The sequence below is a fragment of the Camelina sativa genome, chromosome 8, assembly GCF_000633955.1.
Source record: "Camelina sativa cultivar DH55 chromosome 8, Cs, whole genome shotgun sequence".
Taxonomy (NCBI): domain Eukaryota; kingdom Viridiplantae; phylum Streptophyta; class Magnoliopsida; order Brassicales; family Brassicaceae; genus Camelina; species Camelina sativa.
Window position 1 is genome coordinate 11,316,786 of NC_025692.1, and position 18,219 is coordinate 11,335,004.

Genomic DNA, 18,219 nt, shown 5'->3' on the forward strand with positions numbered 1-18,219 from the left:
TTTTTTTTTTTTTTTTTTTTTTGTCACAAGCATATTTACATGCTCATTGATGCTTATTATACTATAATTTAAGAGCAAAAGACTTGTTAGAGATTGCTATAAAATATGTTTTGATATTGAATATCATATTGTGCTTAAAATGTTCATGATGTCAAGGATCAAATTCTTGAATTATCAAAATTTCTTCTTTAAAAATCATATAATCTATAAAGTTGATTATATGAATGATGAATTGTGTTATATGAGATTAATGGGGGAAGAAGTTGATTATTTTATTAAAACCTAGTTTAAACATGAATTTGACTTTCTTTTTATATGAAATGCCTTTGACCCTCATGAACATTCAACCACCAAAAAATATTTCAAAGTATATGATACATTTTTAGTATCCTTCCTTGGTATGATTTTATATCTAACAATTGCGTGTTATTTGGTACATATATATTGCGCTAACAGGAAAAAGGACCAAAATTCCATTAACTCAGCTTTTTCATTCTAATGGTTAATATTTTATGGAAAACGGTCAAGGTATACACTTTAAACAAGCGCATTAGAGACGACATATAGAGTTTGTATATACTTTTTTTTTTCTTTTTTTTTTCTTTTTCTTAATTGAATAACATAAAATTTATTCTTTCTAAATTTGTTTTTATGTAATACTTACAAAATAAAAAGGGTAAAGTTATATTATTAAAGGGCCCAAAAAATTCCATCTATTAATATTGAGTTGACTCTGCTTCAAGGTGAACGACTCGCTCATAAACAATATGGGCCTGCTTAGATATGATACAAATTCCTTTGGAAAAGAGAAGAATAACACAAACTTTATTTGGATTATGTGGATGACTAATAATTCAATGATTATGTTGGCTTAAGACCTCCATTGAACCTAAGGTTGAACGTTACATTTGTCCCAAAGTCTCATAAGCTATGGGTTTATCAGCAACAGGTTTCAAATACCTCAATTTAATTAGTCAGATATTATATGGATTGCAAACATAGTGGACAATCTGTTCTTAGTTATATTAGTATAACGACTATGTACGTGGAATGAGCTCGAGAATTACAAAATATAGGGATGATTGTACATGTGAAAGTGAATACCAAACTCTTACCAAAAAATATTGGTCCACAAATTTATCATGGTCATGGATGAAGCTTGTTTCGGATCGATTCAGACCAAATCATTTGTCCCGAGAAACTTCCCTATTTAATTTGAACCAGGTGTATGCTTCAACAAAGTAGTTAAGAGAAGTGCAACATCCTTGAGAAAAAGACTCGCTGGTTTGGGAAGTCTCTTTTAGAATATGTAATCCGGTTTTACTATAATCTAATTTATCTGGTTTACTTCAGTAATTAACTGTATTGTAGCACATTACAATAAAGGTTAAAGAAGATTACTCTCTCTCATTTATCCTCTCATCTATTCATGTTGCCAAATTATTAAGCCGATGCCTGGTTAGTGGCTTGTCATCTCCTTAATCTCTTATTTAATTTACAAATCTTTTATACAATCATTGCTCAATTTTTCTATCCACTATATATAAGATCAATTCCTTTTTTCCTCTTTCTTGTTTTTTTATGTGATAATTATAGCCACATATGTACAATACATGCAGTCTCTCTCTGGCTTGTGTGGTTAAACAAAAACTGAAAAAAAAATCAGAGGATTTGGGGATTTGTGGTTTTTAATAAATACAAAGAAGAATATATCCATGTGCCTTCAGAATCTTTCTTCACTCTCGTATCATTTATGGAGCGCCCTTCTCTCATCAATCATCATCAAAGTGTTCTTTGTTTGTTACTCAAACTGTTTATCTTTTTGATCCTTTTGCTCATTTAAATAAGTATTTTCTTTCTCTTATAAACTACTCTCCAACACTTCAAAACAACAATATCTTTGAAACCGTCTATTTTGCTTTGTTTTTTGTTTTCAACTGAAAGCTCAAGATGCTGCAGATAATTGGTAAGTACCGGTCAAGATCAACATCCCAGTACCAGAAGCTAAGCCATCAATACGAGAAAGTGACAACAAGAACTAAAAGGCATAACTTGGGAAAGAAGGTTGAGAGCAAGTCAAAAGGGTTCCGACTAAACCGACCAAGGAGGCTGGTTCTTAAGGCACTGGTTTTACCAAGAAGGATCTTGAGCTTTTACGCGCGGATCAGTAATAAAATGAACAGGGAAGGTTTATATCGCAATTACATTATCTCTTCTCATTGGGGCTTCCCTATCGTATCAGAGAAAAGGCTAAAATTGTGACGTTTGTGACTTCGTATTAGACAAAAAGAGATCAGAAACAGAGGAACGATGAAATTGTAAGACCATCAAATGTTATTAGTGAATTATGATGTTGTTATAGACTTGAATATTTTCTGAGGTTCAATTTATTTTTATCCTCTTTTTTTTTCATAGATGAGAGCAGTGGCGGATCCATAAACTTATTTAATATGGGGCACAAAATAATTAATCAAATATTTAATTAAATAATTAATTAAAATATACTAATAATAATATTAAAAATCNTTTCTCGCTGAATCGGGAATGATGCATAGGAATATGAGAAGAAAGGTTTTACTTCTTTGGCTTCTCCTCCTACTCGGCGTGTCAACATCTTTCTCCCAGGCTAGTTAGGTTGGTTGATATGATTCTTCTCCGTCTAAACTATCTTCTGTTGTTCTTGATTCATCTATGAATTCTAGCTTTGTTTTTATTCGTTTGTGTGATATTAATCTAACGGGTTTGTTCTCCTTTTTTTTGTTTAATAGTTTGTAACTTGCAGGTGAAGTTCACAGTTGAAGAGCAACGGAAAATTATGGATCGTAAACACAACATCCCAGTGGCGGATCCATAAACTTATTTAACATGGGGCACAAAATAATTAATCAAATATTTAATTAAATAATTAATTAAAATATACTAATAATAATATTAAAAATCCAAAAAAATAAAACGTTAAAAGATTGTCATAACAAAAACATATTAAGAAGTCTTACAAAACTATTCTACTATTTTCCATATCTTGAAATTTTTTTATCACTACTTCATTTGTCACCTTATCTAAGTGTTCTTTTTTAATAAAACAAACCATACAATAATTCAAAAATTGATCACCTATTCAGTTTGTAAAGTAGTTTTCACAATTTGAGGTACACGCGCCCCTAATTTCTCTCCCAACTTGCGATCTCTGCGACAAACTTAGGGTTCTTCTGCGTTTGCCTCTCCGGTCACCGGCGTTCCTTGCCGGTACCGTGAGAGGGCTCCTTGCTTTTATTTTCTCTTTCGTCTTTCAGTTCATTAGCTCCGGCGGTTGTGGCGTGGTTCTGCTCTGATCTGACGCTCTGGTTGGTGGTGAGCCACCTCGTGGAGAGAGAATATTCGCTAAGGAGTTTAGGTCGCTGTTCTGGTGGCTGCTTGAGGACGGTGGCTTGTGCATTCAGCGTCTCTGGTGGAGCTTGGTGGACCGACCCTCTCTCCTGTGGTGGTTTAGATTTAGATCTGGTTCTCAGATCTTGGTTAGTGGTGGTTTCGTGAGGCATGGGAGCTGCTCGGTCTCCTCATGGCGGCTGTGCTCGTGGCGTTCCTGGATTCCGGTGTAGCTAGCCGGTCTCTCCTCGCCTTCTCCCTTTTCAGTTTGGTGTTGAACCAGTCCTTCGCTTCACCACGGTGTTTATGTTTGTTGGTGTCTTCTTTGTTTTAGTTTCAGTCCGGCCAAGGAGTGTGCCTTGTAAATCGACGGAAGTGATGTAGCTTCTCGTTCTTGCATTGTGAGGTGATGATATGCTATTCTGTGTTCTCAATTTTTAATCTTTAGAAGATTAGCATTCTGGTTGTTATTTGGTTAGTTCGGAGAAGCAGCTATTTCGTTGGTTTTGTCTCACGACTCTTGGTCGGTTCAGTAGGATGTATTGTCCGTTTTTAGGTTTAGGACCGGAACAGTGAAAGCCGGAGAGACCAAGCTCTTATGATGATGCGCCTTTGGGTGTTGAAGCTATTGGGACAAGTTTTACATGTCGATCCACAGGTTCTCATAGCTGGGATTTGATTGTTTTCAGTAGTAGTTTTTTGGTTTTCTCTGTGTTAGTATTTGTTTTCGTGTCATTAGGTTATTTTAGGTGGTTTAAGTGATGATCTCACACCAAGTTGTGGTGTGTTATCTATCTTACTATGGTTAAAAAATGCAATGGTTCTCGATTAGGTAGCGTTGGATCCGCCTAGTGTTCCAGGGTTGTATTTGATCAACAATTGCATTTGTTTTGGTCCAAGTCTTTAGAAGTGAATGTAATGTACCTTTGATTTGGTTGTAATACTTTGATTAATGGAAAGTTGATGTTTAGAAAAAAAAAAAAAAGTAATTTTCACAATTTTCATTGCAGAAAAGCATCTCTTGACTGTAGCAGTGGCACCGGGTATAGTCAAAACCAACTTCAAAAGTCAATAAACAAAACTATGTGAAAAACGTTTTTAGACATGTAGAAAGACTTTGATTTAGTTGGGCTTGAATCATTAGTAGCTTTTAAATAGTTGGGCTTAAACCTTTATTAGCTTAATATATATATAGCTTAAATTATGATACAATTTATATTGAATTTTAGTTTATATTGTAAAAAGAGCTTCTGTCGGACTTCATCAGCATGTGACGCACTAATAATAAGTGTTATTATTTTCTGAACTATAGTAACTAAATCCCATGCAAAATTTTATTTTCAGGATTTAGCATGTGGCACGTGCCACACAAACTAAAGCGTACGTCCGCCCCTGGATGAGAGCAAGTGGACGAGTGAATCCTCACTACAATTTAAAATTCTTAGTAACATTTATGTATGACAATTTATAATCAAAACTATATGTTTGTGTCCGTCAAAACCAAAAATGAATCGGCTTTAAAATTACTCAGTTAAGCTATACATCATATATTATTTAAAGCCAAGTGCGCTATGTGTGTAGTCAGCTCATATTGGACTGATCAGTTTGTGTCTATCCTTTTCTTTTCTAATATTTCTTTGTTTTCATAGTGATTCATATTATACGATTTTTTTAAAAGTTTATCTATATATGCAAACTTAAATTTGTATATGATGTTTTGTGATTATTTGTATAATTATATTGGTTTTTTATAAAACTTATGTAATTTTTTTAATATCTTACTTAACCTCATTAAGACTTGCCATGCGCAGTGCCGTGCTTAAGGTTAAGAGGAAAGGGCATTTGCCCTAAGCCACCAATAATTAAAAAAAAATTAGGCCACATTTTTTTCTTCTATCTAAGCTGTATTTAAGTTGATAAGATAAATGTGTATGTAAAATAGGTCTTTTGATTATAAAATCCATGACATTATTAATAAAAACAATACGTTATATCTATAAGGAAATTTCTACACATGTTTTATACTCTAAATATAATATAATAATAATAATTATGGAATATAATTAAAAATAAACAAAATCTGTTTTAGAATAATCGGCATATTAATTAAAAATGGATAATTGGAAGAAAAGAAACTGATTTTGAGTTTTCTTTCTTCGAAAAACCAATTGCCTGTAAATTTTTTTTATTAAAAACAAGATTAGTTTTCAGGTTTAAGAATCGTTCACTATTGATAACATCAGTTTGCTAACGATTATTCACTGTGTCATTTCATAAACTTTTTTTTGCTTTACTTTTATAATGTGAGTTTGGTAAATGATTTTTTAAGGAAAAAAGGATAGCAAAATTGTGATTTAGGATTTTTTTTCCGTTTATTTTTGTTCTCTTTGAAACAATTTTTTTTTTAATTTTGATATTTTTAATAATAAAAGCCACATTTTTTTACATGCCCTAAGCCACATTTAGCCTTAGCACGGCACTGGCCATGCGCCATGTTAACTGTGGGTAGTGAAACTCGGACTCGCGTGTGTTAATGCTTTTCGAGTTCCAAGTACATTTTCTATCGTATTATTCTGTTTGATATTAGTCGTTGACAATATACGAAATAGCATGATTAAGGAGATGTTATTTAATGTAAAATGTTATTTGATCTAATTGCTATAGATTAAGCGTGACTAATAAAGCATCAATTAAGGGAGAGAAAGGAAAAAAACAAAAGGTAAGAAGAGAGATAGCATGATAAAGGATATGGTCACTTTACAGAACATAAAAGACTTTACAAAACAATGTGATGATTTGTGACAACCACCTCGTTTTTTTTTAATATGTGCTAATGAGAAGCAACACATTTAAAGATTGAAGCTTGTCTGTAAAGTAACAAACTTTTTTGGTCACTTTGAGAGAATCAAGAGGTATCATTATAAAGCTGTACAAAAGGGTTGGTGAAAGCCATCACATTTTCTGAAACCTTTAAAAGAAACTGATGTGACAAGAAGAAATAATTTTGAAGAAGCAAGGAGGCTATATGAGGAGCTTGGTGTATAGGAAGATGTGGTGGGTTGTACATCGACGGATGAACAAGAGGAACTTAAATCGTGATTATGAGGTATAAGTAGCAAACAAATTCGAGATTTTGGATTCATATATTTTTAGTATTAGATGTGTAACTTTCAAAAGGATGTTATGATTTGACAGAATAAGAGAATATGTGAGTTGGGGAAAGACTTGGAGGAGATACTCAAGGGAAGGCTCGAGACAATAGAGAAGGAACCGGAGGCAGAAGAGCGAGAGTGGTTAGGAGACTCGCAGACACAGAAGCCAATATTGGTTAAGGCTAAGATGAAAGTGGAGAAAGGAAAGGCAATAGTAAAAGCAAAAGTGAAGAGTGGAAAGGTGTTTTACATGTTGTGTGTCATTGGCTTAGCCTCTAAACGGGGGTTTAATGATCTTGTTTTTCACTAAACAGTCTCTCAACTCCTAATTCTTCATCATCTTCTTGATTTTAATTTTATTTCTTGACTGTGTGGATGTACATATATGTGTGTGTATTTATTTTGGTTATATATATATATACTTATGGTGTATAACACAGTTATGTGTTTTGTTTTTATTTTTCATCTCTAGTAGAGGTTCTTTATGTAATTTAAGTTTTAACACATAATTTGGTGTAATTCAAGACTAGGTTTTAGATATCTTAGCTCATGACCGTTTGTATAAGCGTTTGTGAGAGATCCATTTGAGGTTCCAACCTCTATAACATATCTTCAAGAGCTTCCCAAAACTAAAAGTTACTTTATCCGTTTCAACATAATAAGTGTAGCTTTAACATTTTAAAAGGATGAAAATCGTATAATAATACAGTAAAACCTCTATAAATTAATAAAATTGGGACCATGAAATTTTATTAATTTATAGAGGTTTTAATTTATCGATAAATTAATAAAATATTAATTTATAAAGAGATTTTCTCATTTTTATATTGAAAATTTTCTATTACAAAATAAGATACTTTTGTTATCATTCATATTTTTAAACAATTTTCTTAATTTATAATCTTCGTTATCGCAATAGGATGAATGTCAATTTTTTAATAGATTATCTAAGTAAAAATGAGAAATGTTAAAAGTTTAGAGTTTATAAAAAATTGTTACTACTATCCTTCATGGTAATTATGAAGTCGCAGAAAATATTGCGGTACTTTAAAAACTAATTACTAAAAAAGAAATTATTGCATCTATGACTCTTCACAATTTATGGATGCGATTTGAAAATACAACAATGAAAAACTTAGAGATGAGCTCCAACAAGAATGCAAATTCAAAAATAGACAAACAACAATAAAATTATATTTCACTAGATTTTCTTAGATATATATATATATATATATATCAGTTTATATGATTATTAATTTATGATATTGATGAGACCATATTTTTACATAGGATTTACCAAAAAATTATTATTTTATTATTTTATCGAAATGTGTTATTTTTACACCGGCCCAATTCGGAACCGAAATTTTTTATTAATTTATAGTGAGTATTAATTTAAAGAGTATTAATTTATGGAGGTTGTAGTGTAAAAATTTACAATTCAAAAAATAAGTTTTTTAGAAATGGATATAAGTATGACTAGGAGAGAGAGAAAATTCACATGAGTATTCTTGTCACACTTAAGAGATGACAAAACAACATTCACGAATCAACCATGCATCAACTAATCACTACTAGACTCACACCGGTTTAGTATTAACTCATGAAGATCATGAACTTTTTCTTTTCCCACATCGTATATATATGCTTGTTTTCAAAGTTTTATAATTAATTATATGAGTGGTGGTGATTCTAATATCAACTAGTATGAAATCTCTTTTTCTAGTTATAGCTCCTTTGTTTTTCTTTTTTCTTACGATTCTTGCATCCACCGAGCCACCACATCTCATATTGAGACATGACAACTACAACCAAACCGACCTCATCTCTGCCATGTCCGATATGAGAAGGCAATCTTACAACGGTTTTGTCATCCTTCTCCGTTTCCTCAACGATACAGATTACTTCAGGAACACAGATATCACTTTCTTGATGCCTAGCGACAACGATCTTTCTCATGCAGACATACATCAAGAGAATCTTGAGTCATTTATCCTAAGACATACGATCCCTGCGTGGCTTATGATCAACCACATGCTTCATTTCCCTAACAGAACTCTTGTTCCTTGTAGCGTGTCGTCTGATAAAATGTTCACCATCACAAAATCTGGAGGGTCCGGTATATATGTGAACAATGCGAGGATCGTTACTCCTAATGTTTGTCAGAATTCTCGTATATCTTGCCATGGAATCAGCGACGTTATTACATTCAACCAAGACTCTTTTCCGGCGAAAATGTTGTCATCAGATCGNCATGCATCAACTAATCACTACTAGACTCACACCGGTTTAGTATTAACTCATGAAGATCATGAACTTTTTCTTNATTGAAGCTCTCTCTTTGTCTCATAATTAAGATTCGAAGGGTGTAATTAAGACTATCTTCTAATATAACCAAAAAAATAAGAGTTCTAGATTTCTCAAAGTACAAGTTAGAGTGTTCCAATTTTTAGTTTAAAATATATATGTTGTTGCAAAGTTTTATTTCCAAGGATAATGGTAAAAAAATTCACCCTCTAAATATACGTACTATTCCCAAATCATTTAATCGAAAAATATAGAAATGGTCTTCTTTGGAAAAAGGCATGAGGAGGGTGGAGTGGGAAAAAAAAATGATGGAAATGCCATTGAAAACAGAATAAGGATATGTATAAATCAAGTAGCCAAAAAGATTGAAATTAAATTGGAACCAAACAGATTAAAATCGGATGCAATTAATACCTAACATATACATTATCACATCAAACAAATACAATCCAATAATAACATTTACCTAATATTTATGAAAATTAAATTTATTACCATAAAAATCTGACACTTAAATTTAAAATTATATATATGTAAACATGATTAATTTGGTAATATATTTAGAGATATTTAGGGAAACAACAATTTGTTTTAATATAATGATAACTATTTAATTGGGTAAAGAATTGGTCAAACCTATTTTGATGAAAAGCTTAAAAATCGAGTTCTTATTAAATCATCAAAAATACTTATTATGATATGGATAAGAGAAGGAAGAACAGTTGATAGAATATGGATCCTCAAATTACTCATTGAGCTAGATGGTATGAAGCATGACTACGTCGTTCTGGCTTTTTTATTCTGTTTAAAGGTTATTTTTGTGTATTATTAAAGTGTGTGTTTTGCTTTTTGTAGATTGCAAACTTTGGTTTGATTTTTAGGACTCTGGAATCAAACACATTAAGAAGTTAATTATTTGGTATTTAAATTAGCTAATAGTTAGGATGTGTTTATGCAAGGTTTTTGCCATGGAGAATCTTGGATCACACAAGAAACAAGTACGAAATCATTTAAACAGGCAGTTAAGGAACTTTAATTGTCACGTGAAGACTATAATACTTGTGATTGATTTTATTGTGTTTAGACTTTTAAATAGGAAAACATGTAATCAGAGCAAGTGCATCCCATCCACACATATTGTATAAGATGTATATGTGTGGATAAATGGTTTATTAATATATTTTATAAAACTATTTCAAATAGACTCCTGATATATCTTTTTAAGTATTGAAAATTCTTTAGATATTGGTTCTTAAGTGAAAAAATCAATTTTTAACTATCAAAAAGTTTTAATGGTATATACCATAGCTGTTAAGATTCTAATAAAATTAAAATGTTGTTATTAATCATCATCAGATTCAATTATGCAATTAAGGTATACATTTTTTTGGTAAATCTTGAATCGACGGAAACCTAATTTCTTGTACAACATAATTGCGGAATTACTAGAGTTTCAAAACCAGCATATACAACAATTGTACGTATACAAATCTTTATCTTTTAATATTATAGATTTATAATAAAAATTGTTAAATAAACTTTTGTTAAACTACTTACTTTCAATATTTTAAATATATATCACTAATCTATAAATTGTAAATATATAAAATAAAATATAAACATATTCAAAATAATTATTATCTAGCAATATTTGAGCCAAGTAAACTATTTTATATTATCAAAATTTTTTTTTTGAATCAAACTGTTACGTAATGGGATGAAGGAGATAAAACGGGAAAAGAACATAAATTTCCAATATTCTATGTAACATATTTTCAACTTTTCTTACATAAAAATGTTCAAAAAAAATATATTAAACTATGTTCTATAATAGTTAAAAAATTTAACAACAAAGAATTGTAATCCAATATAAATTAACCATATGTCAAAATATAAGAATAAATAATTCAACTAATTTTTGTAAATATTTTTATGATATGATATAATATATAAATATATTAATTTAAACACAAATTTCAAAAATACAAATAAGCTGAATAATCCAAACTACAAACATTACCTCTCCAAAATGTAATTAACAATATGTTTACTACTATCCTATAAAAGTACTTAAAAAAAAGGGAGATTCTCAAAAATAGCACCAAAATAAGTTGTTGTTCCAAACTTAGCACAACATCTCTAAAATTCCAAAAATAGCATTAATTAATCTTCTAAAATTAAACCATAAATTCAAAATACTAAACCCTACCTCTCAAAACAATACCCTAAATGTGAAATTGAGAACCCAAACATAAAAAAACAAATTCTAAAAATTAATTTTAAATATTTTAATGTGTTAAAATAGTGCTATTTTTGAAATTTATGAAATGTGTGCTATAATTGTCTATAAAACTTGATTTAGTGCTATTTTAGGGTATTTCTAAAAAAAAATCTTTTTCACAAACCTACGTAGCACTGAAGCGGGTACGGGGACTAGAAATAGATACTACGGGAACGGCAAAATAAAAATTTATAGACACAGGAACGACATGGGTACTTTAATAGACATATATCTATAAGTCATCATCTTCTACATATTGATTAGGGTTTTTGTTCAGTCTCCATAGAAGATTAAGGTTTTTTGGCAAAACCATTTAGGTTATTATAGAGCATAACTTGCTACAAACTCAGGAAAGAAGTTTGTAACATATTTAGATGTCAGATACACTAAGTTTTTGAAAGAATTGTCTCGGAAACGTCCCCAAATCACAACTATCCCGTCCCCAACAATGACCAGCCGTCCCCAATAGTTTGAAACGTCTAAGAAACGTTTCCATGGCGTTTCCTAGCCGTTTCCGTCCCCAAAACGTTTTTGAGACAGAGACGGTGTACCTAATAGTGTCTCTGTGCTACATAGCCACAAACCTACGAACCCACAAAAAAACCATTTATAGTAACAACAACATAATTATATGTTACAAAAAATCAAATATTACTTATAAAAACAACCCTGCACGTACGTGCAGGTTTGTATCTAGTCTATACTATTAAAATAATGGTATTTTTTACTAAATAGGCATAAAGTTGAAAATTATTATACAAAATGCCATTACAAATAGAACAAACAAAAAAAATAGAACAAACAAAAAAAAGAGAATAAAGGGCATTTTGGTATTAAAAAAAAGAAATGAAAAGACGCGGATCCTATATTAACCCGATCCGAAAATGATAGGCTGGGAAAAGAACAAAAAAGGAAAAGGAGGAACAGAGGGGATTTTCGAAATTTTAAAAAGGAAAACACACGATCCAAGCGTGTTGAGCTACGTAAATAGTACGGCCCAGTTTCATATTACGTATCCAAATAATTGGATCATTAGTTTCTATCCTATCCATTATTCATTAACTGATTAATGTGGGAGAAAAAACTGTAAAACCATAAATACACAGATATATTTAGTTCATGAAATCACGCATATTCTCGGAACGAACATTACAGAAAAAAAGAATCCAAACAGATATTGATTAACATAAAGTTTGCCCAATCATTCATTATAATTAATTAATTAATTAACTATAATAAATACTTCCGTGAATATCGCATTTCAGAGATTCCGGTGAACTTAAAATATCAATCCACGTAATTAGTACAATCTAATTGAATGGCAAGTTTCCTAATTCAAATTTTTATATAACGACTATGAGAAAAACTTGCTTAAAAAATCTCTTAAAAGTAAAATGCATTTCAGAAATGCGATATCTCTCGATCTACACCAAAATTACGGATCGTTTTGAAAAATTACAGTTGACAAAATCTTAGCTACTTACCTAATCTTCCTTCGACGATAACATCGAATCTTTGATTTTAGTGTATAATATTAAAATTAATATCATGACCTACAACTATAAAAACCATACAACATTTTGTATTACTCACTCGAAGCAAATACAGAAAACAGTCTACCATTGTAATCGACCCACAAAAAAAATGGCTCCAAACGATGATTTCGCAAACCCTTGCTACTTATTAAGTCTTTCAAGACGATTTGGAAGATACAAATCAAGATTATACACTTTTGGAGATCATGGTGATGATGTAGATGTGAGTATATTAAATAGATATATTGCTTTATGTTTATTATTAAAAATATTGACTGTTTACGTTTTTTTAATAAGGAACTCTGATTTATGCAACTATAAAAAAGACCAGATTAACAAGTTTTTTAGGATGATAATCGCTGGAGAATGAAGAATTACGGAGAATTTTCGGCTGACTAAATCTATGGAAAAATACATGGTTGATTTCAAAGCATGTCCTACTTGAAAAACAGAATACCACTAATAATCAGATGGATGTACGTCATTGATTTTAAAGCAGGTCCTACTTGAGAATAGAGTAAACCTCTATCTAGGAACATTAATTTCATATCCACCATTGATAAGGATCAAAGAAAAGTGTTCAAAACAATAGACGGGGAGAAGCTATAATCTTTTGTTTTTTTTTTAAACATGTAAATAGTATAGAAGTGTATAAAGCACAAAAGCACAAAAGCACAAAGTAATATGTTTTTATTTTTATTTTTTTTAATATGTTTATAATAGGGACCTCTACTTCTATTGTATTTACATGTTTTTAAGCAGCCATTTGGATTTATTTTAGTTTCTGGATTGACATTTCATTTTTTTCATAACTTCAAATTTAAATCAAATTTTGTTACACCGAAAATGAATTTTGACTTAAGTATTCTGCCTTTTCATTCCTCTTCATTTTTTTTTCTTGTTTTTATGTTATAAAGTTCTCACCTGTTTCTTAAAAACAATATTTAAAAATTTAAGGATTTTGACCACAAAAAGTATTTACAAAAAACGCAGTTGTTGAATGAAAAATAATCTACCCCATGAATCCATTTGCTCTTATATGTTAGTAAACAGAACATATCCGAGTCTTACGGTAAGAACCCTTTTTTGGTGTGCATAATGTTTATGGTGGTTAGTTGGTTACTGTGTTTGTAAATTAATTACTACGTTTTTTTTAAATATTTGATTAATCATCAGTTGATGAAGGCTCTTTAGAATAAACCAATCAAAGTATTTTGCTCGATTAAACATCTTTGCAAATCCTAAAATGCAGCATTTCACACACATATATATATATATATATATATATATATATATCCTAATATATAGGACTAACCGTATATCAAAGATTTTCGTATTAGAGACATGAACAAGAATTCCCAAAAATGAAAATAAGCTCAAAAAACTAAAATTTCTTTTGGATTATAGCATTTAGAATTTTTAAAAGCTAAAGAAATTCTAACTTATATAATCCATTAAAAAATAAAACACAGAGAACATAATAGATTTAAAAGTTTATCGATATGAAATATAATAATTTGAGAAACTTTGGAAAATATATAAGATGGAACAGGTTGGTAATATATTCAAAAATTTTCATTGCTCTACTTATGTCAAATATCTGGAGAACTAAATGGGTACAAGACGAAAAAGGATAATTCAGAAAATAGAAGATGTTATCTAAACTCTTATGATAAAATACGATACAAGAATTTTGGGTCACAAAATGAAATCATATCATTTGGATAGTTAGTTCAATATCAACTTGCGTGCCTAGACGGGTTTGACCCGCTTGAAACTATTTTAATATGTTACGTGGCAGACATAACAGATGAGTTTGATCCGCTTGATAAGAATATTTAGCCCATCTCATTCATGAACTTTGAAAGTTTTTGTTGTTTTTTTTTAGGTTTAATATTTTATGATTTTAATATAAATCTACTTGATCACTAATCCGGTTCACATTTAATATGTGTCTGCTATCATGTCAATTTGAGGCCATAAATATTTCATTTACAAACTTGATAAAAACAAACCAATATAAGTTTATGTTATGGATGCTATACCAAATGAATATATTTATTAATAAAACATGCACATACGTGCGGATCCAAAATACTTACCTATTTTCTTATCTGATGGACTAAAGTATACAATCTGAAATATGTAAATTATTATTAAAACTACTGTTATATCTATAAGATGGAAAATCATATTCGAAAAGAGACATACCAATTTTCTCTTACTATTTTCTGTCCCGAAATAGACATACCACATTTATCTTACTATTTTTAAATATAATTGTTTTTATAGATAATAAAGACAAATTGGGTAATTCTTTTTTGTCTAACCTGAATAAAAAACAAATCAAATACTAATCTGGTATGAGTTTGAATTATTAATGTTAACATTATTAAAAATACTTTTACAAATATAACCCCACATATATGTAAAATATTATAAACTTGATAGCAAACTTAGTTTTTGAAATCAACTCTGCACGTATGTGCGGATCCGTATCTAGTGATTGATAATTCATATGCAAAATCGTATTGTAAAACGTCGACATTTTCACAAATTACATAAGAAATAAATTTTCCCAACTTCCATATATTTTCAGATCCATTCCTTAGTCCAACACTAGAAAAATTGTTCTGTATAGTTACGAAAACTTCTCTAAGTATTACATTTTTTTGTAGCAAGATAATATTTATTAGAATTTTGTGACAAATTAAATTAATAACTATTTGGTCGTAGCAAAAATCTCCTTCATCACTAATTATCGCAAAGTACTACAATTTTGATACTAATTAAATTGTAGTAAACTGCTACTATTTGTGACTTTTTCTGTAGCTATTTGTTACAAAATGAGTCTGAAATATGCATAACAATTAGCTTCAAGAAGCCATAAAATGGTCGTCGTGAACTTGTGACAGTAAGCTACACAGTGAGTAGTCATAAACTTGTGACAGTAAGCTACACAGTGAATAATCATAATAATAATAATAATAATAATAATAATAATAATAATAATAATAATAATAATAAAAATAATAATAATAATAATAATAATAAAAATAATAAAAATAATAATAATAATAGTAATAATAATAATAATAATAATAATAATAATAATGATAATAATAATAATAATAATAATAATAATAATAATAATAAATTCACTAAAACTAGTGGTCCCATACCCACTATCCACCTAGCCACAATCACACCAAACAACGGAAATCATAATACCAATAAACCAATAATAAATATCCAATACTAAGTATAACAATTAAACCAATAATCCAAACAACATGAATCATAGAACCAACAACCTAGCAATGCTCTAATGACCCAACTATAGCAACCTAGCAATGCCAGACAACATCCAATCGAGTCCCTAGAACATCCTCCCTTTCATTGCCTTGATTCCACGATCACACTTTGCTTTTACCTACAGCACAAACACAAATTACAATGCATGAGTATTTTATAAACACTCAGTAAGGCAATTCTCCCATCTACTGGGCATACACACAAGCAATAGAGACATCTCTAACCATCAACCAACAATCAACAATCAACAATAACAAACCAGGATTCTGCATCGACCGACACCAAGCATGCATCGACCGACACCAGATAGAGTTGCATCGACCGACACAATCTTGCATCGACCGACGTATGCTCGACATAGCATGAAAACCCTAGGTTTTATGTGCCGTCTTCGCACTTGCATCGACCGACGCACAAAGTGTATCAACTGATGCACATGCCGAGCATCGTTTTTCCTCCTGAAGCTTCTCGTTGGATCTTCGTTCCTACAACCACAAACTCGATCCCAAGCCACAAGAAAGCTTCTTAACGTCCCAAATAACATTCTAACAAGCCAAGCAACACATAAACAAGCAGATCAGAGACATCTCCAGCTTAGATAAGCCATGGTCATGTACTTACCTTTGCCAAAACGATTCTCAACTTCAAACAAGCAAGAAAACACTTCCAGGAAGCTCATACAACGATCCCAGCTACAGATCTCTACAAGAACAGCTTCCAATCTCCCAAAATCCCAAGAACACTCACGAACCTTTTCTCTCCAAAGCGGCTAAAGCACGACTAATAAGACAAACATTCGAGTTAAGGGTTTTCCCTAACCCCAAAACGCAGCGTTTAACTTAACTCGAACCACACAAAACCGACCATGCATCGACCGATGCATCACCAGCATGGACTGATGCACATCCCAAACCGGGATTCCGGTTCGCGGATGTTACAATTCTCCCCCACCAACATAGATTCGTCCTCGAATCTCGAACATACATCAATCAAGGACTTTGAAGGTTATAGTCTGAGATTGGTAAGAGATTAATTCTCTTGAATTGGCTGGTTAAGCCAGATAACCGAGGATTTATTAAGATCCAGTTTAGGTTATCTGATCCGCTAAGGTTGTGCCACGCGTCCTCTCTTGTCTCGGCTATTCTACCCGCTTTGCACGTGAGAAGGGTTGTTACACCTATACATATCTCATCTCTTCTTCTTCCTTTCATTATTCAATCGTATTTATAACAGAAGAAGAAAAATATTGTAGAGAGAAAGAGAGAGAGTAGATCGGAGAGATCTTGTAACAGTCGTGATAAGCTCAAGTTCGAGCTGAGTTAGTGGATTCCGGAGATCAAACTCCGGAAAGACGTAGGTTAACCACATCGGTTAACCGAACTCGTTAAATCGTGTGTGTGTTCTTTCTCGCTTTATCTTTCTTCATTTCTATTCTGATGTGAGAAAATCTAAATCGGCGATTTCAATCATAACAAATTGGTATCAGAGCAAGGTTCAGGCTTCGATTATCAGATCTGATAAGAAGGATGACGAATACGAAACTCAAGGTGGCGGTGTTCGATGGATCTGGTGACTTCTCACTTTGGAAGACACGGATGTTGGCTCACCTGAGGATTTTAGGTCTCAAGGAAGTCTTAACGGAGCAAGAACCATTTGCTCCTTTGACGGAGGCGGAAGAAGATGATCCGGAGAAGAAAAAGAAACGGATCGAAGATGAAAAGTCAAGAAGAGAGCTGTGTGTGAAGGCGTTGGATATTATCTTTCTTAACATCAGTGATAAGGTTCTCAGGAAGATCGATCAGTGTTCGACGGCAGCAGAAGCATGGTCAATGCTTGAGAGATTGTACTTGGTAAAGTCTATACCAAATCGGGTATATCTTCAGCTCAAGGTTTACAACTATAGGATGCAGGATTCCAAGAGTCTGGATGACAACATAGATGAGTTCTTTAAGATGATCTCGGATCTGAGCAACCTCCAGATCCAAGTTCCGGATGAAGTTCAAGCGATTCTAATCTTGAGTTCGCTTCCAGAGAAGTACGACATGCTAAAGGAAACTCTAAAGTACGGACGAGATGGAATCAAGATGGAAGATGTTATCAGTGCTGCTAAGTCCAAGGAGTTGGAGCTTCGTGATGAATCTGGTGGTTCAAATCAGATTGGTAAAGGCTTTTATGTTCGTGGAAAGGGATTTACAAGAAGTTCTACATTTCAAACTGATCAAGGGAGCAACACTGGGGGATCAAGATTTGAATCCAGAGTAGG

General features: G+C 31.6%; 1 protein-coding gene across 1 annotated transcript; it reads left to right on the plus strand.

Annotated features, from left to right (window-relative positions):
- On the plus strand, positions 6,221-8,795 carry LOC104709432. The gene is made up of 3 exons (XM_010426047.1): positions 6,221-6,472; positions 6,562-6,816; positions 8,295-8,795. Exons 1-3 carry the CDS (start codon positions 6,392-6,394, stop codon positions 8,793-8,795), a joined length of 837 nt encoding a protein of 278 aa, XP_010424349.1. The 5' UTR covers positions 6,221-6,391.